The following is a 17,328-nucleotide window of genomic DNA, read 5'->3' as shown; positions in this document are numbered from 1 at the left end:
CCCTAGTTGGCTCCCTCACCAGCTGTGTCAGGAAGTTATCTTCCACACACTGCAGGTACCTCCTACACTGTTTCCTCTCTGTTGTATCATATTTCCATCAGACATCTGGTAAGTTGAAGTCCCCCATGAGAACAAGGGCTAGCGATTGAGAGACTTCTCCCAGCTGCTTATAGAACATTTCATCTGCCTCTTCATCCTGGGTGGGTGGTCCATAACAGACTCCCACCATGATATCTGCCTTGTTGGCCTTCTCCCTGATTCTTATCCATAAACTCTAGACCCTTACATAACCATTATCAAGTTCTAGACAGCCAAAATACTCCCTAACATACAGAGCTACCCCACCCCCTCTCCTTCCTTGCCCATCCCTTCTGAAGAGTTTATAGCCATCCATTGCAGCACTCCAGTTGTGTGTCATACCACCATGTTTCCGTGATGGCAACTGTATCATAGTTTTCCAGCTGTACAGTGGCTTCCAGCTGCTCCTGTTTGTTGCCCATGCTGTGTGCATTGGTGTAGATGCTCTTCAGCTGGGCTGTTGATCCCATCTCCTTTTGTGGGGGAGAAGCCCTGAATACTGCATGACCATTCTCAGGCACGTCCGTGGTTTTTAGCATATCAGTAACCCTTGAACCTTTGCTGCCGCGTGGATCTCCATCCCCTACCTCCATTGAGATGGCAGACTGAAGGACCTCATTAGCACACCGTCCCTCAAACATGGGTGTGCTGCCCCCAGGCTTATCTCTAGAGAGCCTGGTTTTATCCCTTTCCCCCTTCAAATCTAGTTAAAGCTCTTTCAGTGAGCCCTGCTAACTCCCGTGCAAAGATCCTTTTCCCCTTCTGAGACAAGTGTACCTCATCTGTCTCCAGCAGGCCTGGTGTCATGTAGACCAGCCCATGATCAAAAAACCCAAAATTCTGACAGTGACACCAGGCTTGGAGCCAGGTATTGATCTGCTGTCTCTTCCTGTTTCTTCCCTCATCATTCCCTGCAAATGGAAGGATCGAGGAGAACACAACTTGTGCTCCTGATCCCTTAACCAGTCGTCCCAAGACCCTGAAGTCTTTCTTGATTGCCATCAGACTTTTTGTTGCAACTTCATCTCTGCCTACCTGAAAAATCAGTAACAGATAATAATCCAAGGGCCATACCAGGGTAGGAAGTTTTCTCTTCACATCTTTAACCAAGGCCCCAGGAAGCATCAGACTCCCCTAAGAAGTGGGTCAAATCTGTATATCGGGCCTTCTGTTCCCTTCAGAAGGGAGTCTCCTGTGACAATGACCCGTCTTTTTTTTCTTTGTGGGAGCAGTTTTGGTGCAGGCTGTAGTCTGACTTAACCTTGGCAAGACCTCCAAGCTAGATGAACCATTGTCCTCATTATTACTTGGTTCCACTTGAAGAGCCTCGTACCTGTTATGCAGGGGCAGCTGTGAAGGTGGGACAGTCACAGAGGCAAGGTGTGTGTTGCACCGGGCAGGAACTTGTCGCCATTGCCCCCTGTCCCTTAAGTCGTCGTGTTCAGCCAGGCAGAAGGAAGACAGGGGATCCTCGTGTCACACACCCTGTCTGCCTGTTGGGCCTGTCCCAGGGAAGACAGGGTGTGGCTCCAGTAGTCCATCTCTCTCGCACCCCCCGATACTCCTCAACCTACTCACCCCCTCCCGGAGCTCTGTCACTCAGCGGAGGAGCTCCTCTCCCTGGGCGTACCTCCCTCCACGGTGCTCACTGCTACCAGCCCGTCCTGGCATCAGAGCAGGGCCCACCCTGCGGCCTGGCACCGGGCTGCCAGCGTGTGCCCCCACAACTCTGTCTGGGCAGCTGCGCCAGTCGTGGCGGGTGCGGAGCTTAGAGAGGCCTTGGCTTTCTGCCCCGCGGGTACCATTGCTCCCTGGTCGAGCTGGCAGAGCCTCAGCGCCCTTCCCGCGTGCCCTGCCCACCATGTCCTTCCCGCCATGCCCTTCTTCCAGCCACGCCCACTGCCGGCCATGCCCACAGCCGGCCACACCCTGGCCGCTGGCGCCCCCTAAGGGCAGCTTTTATGCGTAGCCAGGGCTTGGCCCCGGCCAGGTCCTGTCAGGTGCTGTCACGCGGGTCCTGGCAGCTCTGTAGGGGTGAAATCAAAACCAGGAACGCAGGTACCTGTGTCTTTCATTTTGTTTTGCTTTGTTTTCTTTTTGGAGATACTCTCAGCCGTTGTAACCATGATCTTTCTGGCTCTCTCTGTGGCAATTGAGGCACGGACTCTCCATGAAGTGCAGAAGGAAAGACCCTTTATTCTTACAATAGTACATATTTACACTATGGTTAAAGCTCTTACTTCATAATTAGCAAATCGTCAATTAGACAGCTGTCCACCTTTTCTCCTATCAGCATAAGACCACTCTAACATGCGCTGTGCAGACCAATCAACTTCTCGTTCACACGCTGTTCACCCAGCGGTAACTTCTCACAGTTCAGTGTTGCAGCTGTCCGTTGTTTTTCCCTGACACCTTGGCACAACTCAGCAGTTTCTTATCTTTCTCCCAAGGCCTGGTTCTCATCAAAGCCTTGCTGCTCCTCAGGGGCTGCACAGAGCTGACAGGCCGATGTCAACTTGCCTCTCTCCCACATCTTTCTACATATTAAATTTCAGCTTCCTTTTTCTTGCATTTTTCCAAGCTCATAGAGTGTCTTTATAATTGCGCGCTCAAAAGAGTATTTCCACGTCTCAGTTTTGAGCGTCCACTCTTTCAATTGAGTTATTTACTTCCCTTCTGTATATAGCACAAAGAGGATGAGAAATGTCATAAATAAATGATAATGTACCTCTGTCATTTCCCTCCTTATTATTCTGTCCTTACTAAGGTCTTTAGCATACATTGAGGGGCAAGTCCTGACCTTCCTCATTGTTTTTGATCTCCTCTAAGCCCTGCTGTGATTTTGCAGTAACCTTTATATTATTAACCTGCTCAGGAAATTAAGTCCTCACTGTACTAGACTTTTTTTACAAACCCAGAACAGGAAAATGATCTCTGACCTCAAGTATATTTTGATATGATGTGGTTCTACTAGTATATACACCATATTCCCTAGGAGGTGATTCCATTGATTCATTGGAAAGCATAATGGTATTCTGGCCACATCTTCCATTCCTGTCCTTTTGAGCTATGCTGTTGTCTACCGAGGGCTCCAATTCATGAATATACCATTACTCATGGAAACACACAGATTCTCTCTATTAAGGACAAGGAATCTTTTAGCCCCTTGCAAAACACAACTCCCTTAAACACAATGCTTTATTGTTTTCCTGAATTTCAACTTCAATTAGAATGCATTGTTCTCAGGGGTGCAACTTGGTGGATCAGATTAATTATTATGGAGTGTCAAATAGCCAAAAAGGGACAGCAAGAGAAGCGGCGTTCTTGCTGAAGAACTTAATTTCCTTTAGTATTTGCCAAAGCAGCTAATCTAATCTAATTTACTGGAAAACAATTAAAAGAATAAGACATTTCATAATTTTTTTACTGAGTTTCATAATTAAAGTCACAAAAATATCCTTTAGCTGGTGTAGCTTTGAGTTTCTAGCTTTCAATTCCTATATTTAAGGTTTTCGTTCTACACAAACTTCATAATTAACAGGACTTAAACTGCCTAATTCTCTCTGCTTTGGAAACTGGTAGTGCTGTCAAAGTTCCTCATATACCTTGCTAATTAGATACCTGATACAGGGGGCTTGGTCGCCTTGAAAATAGGAAAAGGCCTTTACAATCTGTGAATGATTTAAGTCAGACTAAAAAATACTGCTTTTACACAATATCAGATTACATTTACTGTCACATGTATTTGCACAATACTGTTATTTGTACAATATACCATAGTCCAGCACCACTGCCAAACATGTGAGATCAAATATGGTAAATTACTGTTGTTGTTGAGGTCTGATACACCAGAAGAAAAACACAAGTCTGAAATTACCGAAAACTTCATGGGAAAGAGGAAAGGAGTTCCCAGAAATATACTGAAAAACGAATGCTTCTCAGTCTCGAAATGAGCTTGCCAGAGCTTTCCAAAAGCAGATGAATGTTCTTGACCTGATGAGTGTTTATCAACTGCCTGTCTGCTTGGCAGTTTTGCTCCCTTGAAAATGTTCTTAATCTGAAGAGCTGAGAAGATGAGGTTTTGTAGTCATCCTTCTAGTAAAGGTTCCCATTCTCTCAGTACATCTTTCTTCAATAAGAGATGTGTGAAAAATAGTGGTATTGCTGTGGGGTATGTTATCAAAAGGATACAAGATAACTAAAGAATTACATATTTGGATGTACCTGTCCATGCACAGTAGAACAGAGAATTTACTTGGGATATTTTTAGTGAACTTTCTTGTAGTTAGAAGTGTTTCTCAGTTCTTTCAGTGTTTAAAAATTCCTTTTTACAAACAGAACCGGCAAAGAATTAAGTAATATCACAAGGGCAGGCAGATGCTTCAAGCTTTCAGTTAATCTCAGAAGAGAAAGCAAAGTTAGCTTTGGAATAATTGCAGCGACCTCAGCTTGGTATCTTAAATAGCAAATACTGTTCCCTGCTGAGTAATGAAATATCTCCGATACAAATCATACATAAAATTTTGCTTTCATTTTTCAGTTGCTTTATAATACTTACTAGGTAATATAAGTCCTGGCTAATGTGAGTGGGAGTTTTAAGGATACGATGGCTGCAGCTGGAAAAACTGAATCAACAGGTTAAAAGCCCTGGTTGCATGAAACCCCATATGTTTTTGTAGGAAAGGAAAGTCTGTTTTACAAGAACTATTGTTCCATTGTTTTTTGGGGCAGGGACTGTGGTTTTGTTCTTTGTTAATACAATGCCTCACACAACTGATTCTTGATCCCTGATTAGAGTCTCTTCAGTGCTACAGCAATCAAAAAATAAATAACAAGAATGGCATTTTAAGGCTCTGGTACTGTAAGTTACTTGTCCAAAGCCACAGAGCAAAATGATGCAGAGCCAGATTTAGCACACAAGGAATTTCTTTTACCCAGTCTCAGCCTCAGACAATTATTTTGCTTCTCTCTAGCAAATGACCTTGTCTGATGTGCTTCGATACATCACGCGGGTCTTGGCATGTCACTGTCAGCACCTCTGCTCCTCTGAGTCACTAGGAAGGCAACTGGACAGCAAGCAGCTCCTTCATTCTAGGTTTGATGCTCACGAGGAAGCCTTCGGAAGTGCAGAAGTAAACCCTGGGAGTCACACGGATGTGTTAGGTGATGGACAGGCTAGCATGCTTCAGGACTGACAGCTGGGAAGGACCTCGGCATGGGGAACTTTTCGGCAGAACCTGGTGCAGAGAGAGTACCTGAAACAGAGCTGGTAGCATGGTCTCGAGTCAAATGACTTCTTTTTCTGACCAATATTAAAAAGTAATTCATTGTTTTGCATTGCATTAATAACATGCAGAATGATAATCCATTCAAAAGACAAGTCATTAGATAAGTTTCCTGGTTTCAGTCATTTATGAGGGACCAGGAGCGTGTCTGTACATGTCGTAGTTTAACCCCAACTGCAATTAGGCACCACACCAGCTGCTCTCATCCCCCCACCCCTGTGGGATGGGAAGGAGAATCAGAAAGGAAAAAAAGTAAAACCTGTGAGTTAAGAACAGTTTAATAATTGAAATAAAATTAAATATATTAATAACAACAACAATAATAATTGTAATGAAATGGAAGATTGCAAAAAGAGAGATATAAAAGCCTCAAGACAAGTGATGCACAGTACAGTTGCTCACCACCGGCTGACTGATGCCCCGGGGTGCCCAGTGTGGGGCACATGATCTGGGGTGTCTCCTGGGAGGCACCTCTAACTATCTCCACAAATTTCAGGAGGAATCTCAGAGGTAGGACAGTATTTGGATACACACCCACTCCCTGCAGTATGTCCTCAATGAAAGTGCTTTGCACTCATATTTTGCCTCGTGATTATGTGGGTATGGTATTCTGCCCTTGCATTGAATTCAGTTGATCTCTTATTCAGAAAAATACTTCAGTTAGCTCGGGAGAAGAGAGTACTGAACGCAACATGTATCCCACCTGTCTGACATGATTAATTCCAGCAAAGTCAATAGAATTATTTGTGCAGGATATGGTCCAGTGTTAAGAAATTCTTTAAAGCATAGGAGCAAAAAACATGTGTGTGCCCTTTATATGCTGGAATTTATCCATTTTCAGGGAGTATTAAGGACCATGAGAGAGTCCCATTAAGGGCATAGTGTACAAAGGGTGTGAGGCATAGGACAGGGTAGGATGGAATAGGAGGAAAGGAAGGGAAATAATCTCAGTCAGGCAAATAGGGGAACTTGTCCAAGTAACTTCTCCAAATGTTTGGACGTGTCCAGTGAACAGGTTGGGGCTTTCTTGAAGTTACAGTTTAAGGAATGAAATTATTATAAAAATAATGTTAGAGGTGGGCACAGGCTGCAAATATGTTACTTTTTCTGAAAAAACAAACTAATCAAAAATCATTTCCTCTTCTGTTTCTTTGCCAAGACCTATTTTCAGGACTTCCCCTCAAGCAGCCAATGAAATCTCAGGCACCTAAAACAAATAAAGGCAGTATACTTAGGACTTGGCCAGTTAAAAAAAAAAAAAAAAAAAAAGGAAATGATTTTTAAATATTTTGCTTTAAAATATGCTAGATTGTCATTTTTATATTCATACACATTTTGTTATTAATTTTGGCTCGTAAATAGTTCTCTTTATAAAACAACTTAACCATTCAGCTTTCATATGCAGTTAAACTCAGATCCTGTATAAGCTTAGGCTTCTCTGCTTGCTATTTCCAGGACACACACAGGACCAATTCTCTTTAAAACTTGGATGTGAGGTACATCCGGGTTGAATAATGACAGTGTAAATCATGTTTGCTGCTTACCCAGGGCTGCCATGCACAGTGAGTAGAGCCATGCTCTCTGCAGTTCTCATCTTGTGTGCGTGCCACTGTAGCTGCTGAGTTCATCCCAGAAGCGCATCAAATTGTACAATTGATGTCTGTTCCACGTAATGTTCACTCTGCCCCTCCCAGAACCAAAACTGTAGGTGGTGGAGCCTCTTACTCTGCAGAATGGGTGCTAGAGAGATGCTTGGTAATGAGTTTGATTTGTTTGGATTTTTCTAATTCTTCTTTTCATTGTTGTTTTATAATGCACATCTTGCTGTCTGCATGGAAGATGGCAAAGTGAGAAACTAGGCTTTTTTGGGTTGTGGCCCTCCTTCTGCAAGTATTCAGGCCATCTGTTGAAGTCACAGCGGCTATCCATGTGCTGGAAGTTACATACATGCATTTGTCAGATTGAAGTTGGAACTACTGTTTCACTTGAGTAAAGGTGGCACATGTCCCTCATAGAGTGATATCAGTTCACAGGTTACAAAATTTATTCCATTAAAAAATTTATAAAGGAAAGGATAAGGAAAAAGGAAATGTGAAAAAAATATTGTTAAAAATGCAAGTAAAATTTCTGTGTGAAATAAGTTTTTAAGGATTTAAAATAAAAAAGAACTGTAATTGTTTAAATTTTATTCCCAGTGTTTGTAATGCTTTGCTAATATATTGCTTTTTGCTCTTTCACAAAATGACTGTATTATCACTCAGATATCTCAGACACATTGATAGACTCATCTGTAAGGCATTCCCCATCCCACTTCTATGGAAGCTGCCTGGGCAGCCATCTGAACAATAGTTGAGTCATTAGAGCCTGCTTGCAAACACATAAATAAGTGTATTTTAGTGTTCTTTTGAGTATGTTCTCTGGACTGAATGTGATATAAAGTTACGTATGTCCTTACGTAGTCACAGGCTTGAGTCTACGTAAGGAACCAGTTTATATATACTGAATTCTTCAGTAGTGTCTCATGACTGTGGAGACATTGCCTTTGACTAAGAAAATGGTAGCCGAGTTTAGGTTGGTACAAGTCATCACAGAAGCAGGGATATTTTAAGATATGGGCAGGAGAATGATTTACCACAGGGAAGCTAATATATAATCTTGCAGTTTGTCAGCCTCTCTGTGCAAGTCTTGTTAATGTGTGGGAAGTTCCTGGTAACTGACTCCCTCACAGAAAGTGGGACAATCTATCTCACAAGGTCATGTGTGAGAGGTATGCCCCAGCTCACCTCATGTCAGCCTCCTTGTCCCCTTTTAAATTCTTCATCACCATTCAGTCTGGCCTGCCTATGTTTCCACACGTGCTTGGATGAATGTTCCTCTCAAGAAACGAAGGGAATATTGCTCAGATGCTTTTAACCATGCCTAGACGCTTCTCATAGTGCAACCTTTAAATGCCTCTGTGTCAGTGGTGGGTAAAGTGATTCCTGTCTGATGCAATTTCATAGTGCAACAATTAAAACTGTAAATTGTTTTGTCAGCCCTATTTTAAGTAATCTCTACCTCCCCCCCAAAAGAATGTGAAGACTGCAAAGAGAAACATACAAGAGTTGGGAAATATCACAGAGAAGGTTCCCTCTTGCTTTTGTGCATCATCTCTTCAATTACATGGATTATGCACTGTTTTCCACCAGCTTCCTATCTTGCTGATGGCACAGGATGAATACCGTTAGGGGCTAGCATCAAGTTTGTGAAGTGGAAGATGCCACTGTCCGAAGGACACCCAAGCTATTTATTTTTTTTTGCAGGAAATGGAGGCAGCATCATGGATGAAGCAAGGAATTACAGACGGAAAGAGACACTGTTACAGATAGGCAAGATGAAACTGTTTGAGGGAATTAATACCATCCCTTCCTTTTCTCTAGAGTCACTGCGTAACAGTAGACTGTAGCCAAATATTGAGCTAAGATATTCATAGGGAGCTTCTAATAACGAGTACACAGTTTTGGGGGGTTTAGAGAGTGACGCTTGGGTCTCCTTTGCAAACGGTGCAGAGCATGCATGAGGATGCTTTGAGTTGTGCTTTGAACGACTCATCATCTGTTTGATAATGCTAAGTATCCTGGAGAAGTTTGGCTTCTGGTGTTTCTGGCTGTGTATTCAAAATCAGTTGATACTTCTGATAATTTTGATTTCAGTTTCTCTCTGTTTCTGTCCCCAGTTACAAGGTAAGGATCATACCACCTCCTTTTTATAGCTATGAAGCAAAGTCACAGTGTTTGTGGTAGACCCAACTGCTATAACTAGTAACTAGATGAAAATGTCCGTGAAGAGGTTTATCATCTCTCCTCAGAGCAGAAATCAGTCACTTTATACTCTACAGAAGATTGTTTTTAAAACCTTATTAACTATCCATTTTGTTGACCTCAGCTTCTGGCCTCTCAAGCTCATTGATCTCCACGCCTCTCCTTATCTCTGCCTTACTATTTTGCTCCTCTGATTTCTCATTTCTCTACTTCTTGAGTCTGGTGGCTTCCAGAGTGAAACTTTGCCATTAGGATGGAGAGCCTCTCAGTTCTGCACTTGAGACCATGTACTTCCCCCTTCACTGGCATGTCCCACTAAGCTACATGGGTTGCCATGGAGGAGCATCAGTGAGGATGACATATACCACATCTAACCAGCACAGAGAAAGGCTCTACCACATTCATGGGGAATTGAATCTGTCCTGCAAATGCAAGCAGGTTTTTTCAGAGGCTTATAACTTAGCCAAATCTGGGCAACTTTTAATAAAAACTTTTCCCCTGCCAAATTTCAAGTCCTTTCTCCAAAACATGGAGGCACTAGAGCTTTTTAATGAAACAGTTATTAAAAAACAAAACTAGGAATAATAACATGTTTTTCTCTCAGTTGTTCTCAGAAAAGTTGTTCTGTTGTTCTCAGAAATGGCTGAACCAGTTCAGCCTGATTATTTATTTTGGAAAGAGTTAGCTGAGACAAACTTTAAGCATGGGAAATTTCAGCCCAACTGGTTAGCCTTTCTCAAAGTTTGGCAAAGTTTAATGTAAGTGAAAATGATCTTATACTGAGAAGTCAAAGGCAAGCTTACTTATCAGCAGTGTTCCTTGCTGAGTATAGAAAAAGACTATATATATTAACTGCTTTTTTTTTAATATTTCAGATTCTTTGAGTATATATTGCTCTACAAAGATGCAGTGATGTTTCAGATTGAACAAGTTACAAAGCTTTGCTCAAAGATTGCTCTGACAGAGCCATGGGATCCATATGATATTCCTGCCAATTCAACTTACGAAGATCAATACTACATTGGGGGACCTGGAGACAAAATTATGGTACAGGAATGGTCTGACAGAAAACCAGCCAGGAAATGTATGTGCATGCTTTTGTTTCATCTTAATAATAATCATTGTCTCTGCTACCCAGGGAAAAATAAAATTATTCATGTTTCACCCCAGCTTTCCATAGTTTATGAAGTTTGCTGGAAGAAAAAATAAATATACCCTGTGCACAACATATCATTTTATTATCAATGCATTTTATTAAGAAAATTTCATATCTCAGATGGATCAAGGGACTTGATTGTATTTTAGTTCATATTATACAGATTTTGGCATGGAACAGCATCATTTTGCCTCTGAATCTAGCAGCTGGTATCCAAAATTGATCTAAAGAAGAACTGGTAATATAATTAGGGGCACACTCAAACTAGAGAGTGCATAATAGAAACAAAGCAAGTGTCACTGTGTGTCTACACACTACTATCAGATGATATCATAGAATACATCCAATAAATGTTTCTGCAGCAATGGACATTCTTAATGTGCACCTAAATTTTGTTATCTGCCACACTAGTAAGAAATATCTGTTCTCAAGGCTCAGTTCTGCACTTGGCAGCTGAACACATACATCATAAAAGAAAGTAGGCTTGGTAGCATCATATTTTACTTTAATTTTTTATTCAAAATTCTGATAGAAGATTTGTTGAGGAAAACAAGCTTCCATTTCTGGATAGTCAAATCCAAACTCATTGAGGCCAGAATGTTTTTGGTATATTAGGATGCCCTGGAGAGGTATGTTCATATACTGCACAGCTTGCCACCCTTTCTTTAGGTACTGTATGTGTGTTTCATGTCACACCTTATCTATTTCTGATAATGTGGTTGCGGTACAGCGTATGACACAATACTGAAAGGACAGAAAATAAATATGTTCAATTGCTACTGAGTGTGAGAAAATAAACCTCCTTGGGACTGAAAAAAGTTGTTACAGGCATCACTCAGAGGAACTGATTTATGATCTCAGTAGGTAATTTTGTATTGTAACCTCATGAGTTTCTGCTATCAAGAGATGTCAAATACATAAACCAACTGGATGAAGTGGTGTACAAGGGAAGGGGTAAAGAAAGATCACAGAAGAGGTGCATGGGGTTAATAAAATAGATTTAAAAGTGAAGGGTAATCAAAGGAAACCATTTTGATAGTATTGACTACAGAAATATCATAGTGATGAACGTAGAGGTGAGGCAGAGGCTGAGGGGGAAAGAGAGTGAAGGAACACCTCTGAGATAAGCACATCGTGGAATTAAACTAAGTTAAAAAAAGGGACTGACTTACTACATCACGTATGTGGAAGAGATCAGCATTGAGTGAAGTCCTGAAATAATGAACTGGTAGAAATGTTTGAGAGGAATAGGAATTTAAAAAATTAACATGATAATGATGATATGAATAGATGATGGTAAATGGAAGGAGTGAGTTAAAACAAGACAGAGGTACTGGAGTTGTATTTGGGAATGTTGCTCTTTTAATGAGACAAACCCTCTGCACTTAAGACAGTAAGATGGAAAAAGGTGAAGCAAGGTCGTGTCTATTTGGATTAAAGATGTGGTGAGTATCATCAGTGTAAGAATGACAGTTAAGATTATAGAGGACCAGAAGCTGTGGAAGCAAGTTGCTGTGTCTGTCAGTTGTGGTGCAGAGGAGTCCCCAGCGCAGCAGAGAAGTGCTTTAAGCGTTTAGATGAGATGTTGGGGATATGGTATAGGGGAGAACTTTGTAGAGTAGGACTGATGGTTGGACTCGATGATCCCAAGGGTCTTTTCCAACCTGAATGATTCTGTGATTCTGTGCTTCTTTGGGTAGTGAGTGCAGAACTTCCTGTGCACAGAAAGGAATCAGATGTGCCACATAGTTAGGGGGACTAAGTGTTGTAGAGTGCCAAAGGCTGTGTGGAGGGCCAACACTGTTTTCAGTAATCACACCTTTGAACTTGTCAAGAGTGTAAGGTGAAATGCCCCTGTGCTACCCAAGCTGATAGCACCAAAATTTGCCCTCTGGGAAAAAAAGCATTACATTGCTTTACTAATGAAGTAAGTGCTGACGTGAAAGTGGCATGAGAGATGAGAGAGATCAGACTTGTGCAGAACACAGCTAAATTTGGGACTAAGCAGAAGTGACGATCCTTCAGTAGACGTATACTTGAAAGGTGACGTACTGATGCCATGATGGTATCATGATTTGAAATGTGCTTGACACCAAGATGTTCAGGTTTAAGATCATTGTGGTGTCCAAATTATACCAGTTTTGTGGCCTTTCTTGGTGTTGCCATTCATAAGGACAGAACTATGGGCAGTTCCAGCCTATAGGCTTGAGGAGTGGCTGTTTTTTTGACTGACATCATTGTGACACATTCATTCATGTCATCTAAAGTAGTCGCATTTCTGCTTGGTTACAGTGGAATCCTGGGTCGGCGTTTACACAGTCAAAGACTGTTACCCAGTACAGGAAACCTATACGAAGAACTACAGCGTGACAACCTCCACTCGCTTTTTTGATCTACAGCTGGGCATTGCCGACCCCTCAGTGTTTACCCCACCCAGCACCTGCCAGACAGCCCAGCTGAGGAGGATGAAAGATGAATGCTGATTATGGACACTGGCTGCCCCGGGCAAACAAATATTAGCGAAGAGAATGGTTATTAATAGTCAGCTGCTGACGTCTAACCTGATTTTTCAAGCTTATTGTTGCTCTTTTGGGAATTGTAAGTTTTCACTTGAAGGGGAACATAAACATTTAACTGAGTAAAATATGTAACACAAAAGATCTCTTTCATCACATTAATCTGTTCAGTGATGCACTTGCAGTATTATATAGTTACCACTAAGACAATATTTATAGATATTATTTATTTAAGCTGTGGATGATTTTCCTTTTACAAAGGTTTCATTATTTATTTTTTCAAGAAGACAAAGCATAAGCAGACTACAATAATGGTAACATCTAGAAGGAAAAGCTAGATTTTGTTGTTGTTGTTACTTCTGGGAACTTGAGGGAAGGGGAAATATGTCCTGGGTAAGGCCTCATCCCTAACCGAAAAATACCCCATTTTAAACAATGTACATCAAAACTATGGAAATTCATTCTCTTGCTTTTGTTTTGCTTTGTGTTTTTTTCTTTCTGCCCTTTAGGAAGCTGGTAGTCTTATGTTTGAGCTGATTTTTTTCTTTCTGAAAAGAAACTGGAGTAGCTCTATTCATGTAATGCTAGCTGGCATGCAAAAAGTACTTTTCTGTTTCTTGGGAGAATGGCGTGAAAGGAAGGGGAGGAGGGAGAGGTAAACCCCCCAAAAAGTAAACCAAATTTTTCTTGCATTTACTACACTTTTGGTGAGTGTGATGAGACATTTTTCAGTCATATTTTACTTTAGCACTCACTTTTCAAGGCAATACTAGTTTTAACCTATGCAAAGAGATTAAGAGGTACTGCACTCTAAGTGGCTTTAGTATTTTGTAACTATTTTCAAAAGTCTTTACATAAAGAGTATGGAAACACCTTTATAATTCCAGGTAGAAGTGAAAAAAAGCCGTTCTTAGTGGGTAACTAGTAAAGGCTAAATCAGCATTCACACAGTGCCTGGTGATCTGAATGGAGTGAAAGACAGAGCTGTGTGACCAGTGTGGGGAGGTGGGGGGAGGAATGGGAGGGAGAGGGAGAGGTTTTAGACATCCTCTGCGCGATGTGACTGCAAGGTACTGCAATCTGAGAAGAATTTACAATCTTGCTTTCTTTTGCACCCACCTCATTGGTGCCTGCCTTATTTGCTGTTCCAGCATCATCTCAAACCATCATCTCTACATACTTTTCTGGTGGGCAGAGTGAAAGTTTCCTTAAGGGGAATAAATAACCAAAAAAGTGCAAGAAGCACACATATTTTGCTTTAGAAAATTCAAACCAAATCTTCATGCACCTTCAGGCCCTCAGAAGTGTGGAATGGTGGTGGGTTTTGCACTTTTACCAAATGAAATGAATTGGCTTGTTCTGTAAGTTTAGGCATGCGTTTTATTTATAATTTGCAAATATGTTTAAAGCCAGATTCATGTCCTCTTACACGTGTTGGGTAGTTTTTTGCTCCAGAAGTTGTATGGCTGAAAACAGTGCAACACTGGGAAGTTTGGTGTCTCTGAAGGAGAGATGCTGGGCAGGCCTTTAGTGCTTTTTATGCTCATAGCTTTTTGTATGTAAGCAAGTGGTACAGCGGTTATTTTGCTTTCACAGTTGTGGTCAGAATGGCATTCTACTTTGCCTTGTGCCTAATGAAAGCATACACACATACCTGCTAAAATTTAGGTAGTTCTTTAAAAATTTTCTCTCGGACATGACTATTACACTGAAACATGCTAGTGGAAAGAAGGATTGGGTTTCCTTGAATTTAGAGTTCATTTAGTCTGTACTCGCCTTCTGTATTTTTTGTGACAACCTAAATGCTAACTGCATATTGTTCTCATTAGGGTAATGATTAACATGCATTTCTTAATATCTGTGTCTTGTTAGAATCTGGAAAATATAATAAATCTGGCTAGCAAACATGAAGCTGTGGTACTGTATCGTTTGGGACGACTGTTGTGGTAGAGCAGATAGCTGAGTAATCAGGGTGTTTGCATTATGTTTTGCTGACAGTGATATCATTTCTAGCAATAACATTAAACGTTCCTTTAAATATGAATTTGCAAAATTCTGGTACACAGAAGTGCTTTAAAAATGTTGCCATGACATACAGGGCAATTTTATATGGCTAAATATGTACCTTTAAAACAATGCTATTGTCTTTCTATTTATGCTCTGCAGATTCAATAAAGAGAGCTGTCAAAGAGATGCCAAACAGCAAATTTTTGGATTACGTGTTTTAAATTAGCCATGACCCAAATATAAAGCATGAAATGTATATGCATGGTTTGCTATCTTTGTTATCATTTGTTAGATGCCACAAGAGACATTTTGTCTTTATGTGACTATGCCAACGGCTCCGTAAGAATGAGCATAAAAGGACTTTAAAGTAGCCATATAGTGTACTGCCACAGTAAAGTAAAAATGGGGGTTTCATATGTCTGATAATCTGGGGAATTTGTTTATCACAGTTATCTGGTAGAAAATTAATAATAAATTGGTATGTACATGAGTTGCATTGTATTCTATTGGGTAACAGTGATAGAACCTGGGAGCTGGATAGCCTGTGAGACAAAGCCGTTTTTGTGAGATTTCCAGTGCTTTCTGGTTTCAGCTGGGCCAGAAATAGTGCAAACATAGATCTGCCTGCCATATTTTTGTATTTCAGCTTGGAGGCTTCGCTGAAAGCAGGATGTGTAGAAACACAACATTGTTTTATTTAAAGTTAACTAAACATTCCTAAACCTCAAAACAGGTTTAGTTTGAGTTTGGGGAGGAGATCTGGACATTTGGTTCAGTTCCTATTTTAACAGTTTGCTTAACTCTAGTATTAGGGCCAGATTTTACTGCCTCAAGCCATGCTGCACACCATGAAAGTGCTGCCATTTACCAGGGCATGCCAACTTTCATGAAGAATGTAGGAAGAAATACAACAATCCATAGTCAAAGAAAATTTTAGTCAAGAAATCTCTAAACAATACAATATTCTTACTTTGGGACACTCTAACAAAATTAGTGTGTTTTCCACCTTGAAGTTCATTTCATTCTAGTGCTCATGCTTTCTCCTCGCAATCTTGCATCTTTTCTCCCACCACCCTTTACTTCCTAATGTCAGTGGAGTCCACTTCAAAACAGCATTTACAACCCTCAGTTGCGTTTATTTCAGTAGGAGTTCAGCACCTAAATACCTGATGGATCTGATCTGGACCTGACCTCTTTAATTTTGCCAGCAGTCTTATCTCGAGTGCAAGAGCAGAGCCAGCCATAACCAAACGTGAACAATATATGCCAAACTACATGTAGGTGACCAACCGTAAGCACAGTGTTGGCTCAGGTGCAATTGCCAGTGCCTCGAAATCCCAATTGCTAAGAGGTGTCGGCGCGGCACCTGCATCATATCCTGCATCTCCTGCATCCTTGGCCACAAACTCGAGACAAGCCGCAGGATGTTCCCAAATGTCAGAAAGGCATGTAAGGAAATCATCAGCTAGTTGCCTGCTCCCTAGTCGTGAGGAATAAAGATTTCAAAAGAGCACCCACACAAAAAGACAGAGGTCCCTGACTGTAAAGATCCTGAGGTCTCCCTCAGCTACCTTTCCAGGAGGCTGCATGTACAGCATGGACTCAAGCACATACAGATTTAATCTTCACATCTGCACTTAGGCATAGGAACAAATGAAGCAAGCTTGGAAGGCTCAGAAAACAGTGACAGATATGTAGGATAAGAATGCTGCTATGAAGCTGCTAAGGTAAATTTCCAACCATTACTTTGAGTGCATACTGGTTTAACATGCTCAGGGTAAAGACCTGTGTGGTTTCAGCATAGAGCCTGAAACTGCATACTGAATGAAATGATGCGCGTAGTTACAGTATGATATTTTGTTTGAAGTAAGGACAAGTAGCCCAGCAGTGCACATTTTGCAGGCACGAGTGAGTGACCAGTGACCTGCCTGTTTAGCTACAGGAATATATGTGCCTTTCAGGAGGGGAGCTGCCTGCTGCCACTGAGCATGTCAGAGGACAGAAGTATTATTCTTCTCACCACGTGGTACATGGGAAGCCGCTTCAGGCTCCTTCCTTTCCCACTCTGCAAAGTGGGAACAATAATTTTGCTTTCTACTTGCTGTTGTCTCCCTGACTGTGATAGCTCTGGGCCAGCATCCCCGCCTCAGCCAGTGGGGCCCACAGAGGCCTTGAGTCATTGCTGCAATAGCACAAATGTCACGCAGGGTTTCCAGCTACTGCCTTACAATGTGTAATAAAATTATGCGTGTGTGTTACACGTGTGGGCTTACTCTTTGCACCCCTGTGTGCTCACTCAGTGCATGGGGTTGTTGCTTATGCGTTCAGCACCCAGCCGCCATCATTAACTGGGCTCAGCTCAGGCTTTGTTGACGCCAGGCAAAGAGGCTCGCGAGCAAAAGGAAAGGAGAGGAAAGGAAAGCCTGCTGGGCTCACCGTGCTCCCCGCCGAGGTTTTTCCCACGCTTGCCCAGCGCTGATAAACAG

General features: G+C 41.6%; 1 protein-coding gene across 1 annotated transcript in view; it reads left to right on the top strand.

Moving 5' to 3' along the window:
* The window catches only part of EPDR1 (ependymin related 1), a 35,665-nt gene extending 20,333 nt beyond the window's left edge, over positions 1-15,332 (top strand). The window contains exons 2-3 of the mRNA XM_074858401.1: positions 10,039-10,247; positions 12,612-15,332. Of these exons, the coding sequence (XP_074714502.1) occupies positions 10,039-10,247; positions 12,612-12,802 (400 nt within the window). The 3' untranslated portion in view covers positions 12,803-15,332. The remainder of the gene's footprint in view (positions 1-10,038; positions 10,248-12,611) is intronic.
* Positions 15,333-17,328: the final 1,996 nt, after the last annotated feature.

The sequence above is a fragment of the Strix uralensis genome, chromosome 1, assembly GCF_047716275.1.
Source record: "Strix uralensis isolate ZFMK-TIS-50842 chromosome 1, bStrUra1, whole genome shotgun sequence".
NCBI classification, from domain to species: domain Eukaryota; kingdom Metazoa; phylum Chordata; class Aves; order Strigiformes; family Strigidae; genus Strix; species Strix uralensis.
Note: the sequence above shows the minus strand (reverse complement) of the source record. Positions and strands in the feature narration are given on the sequence as shown.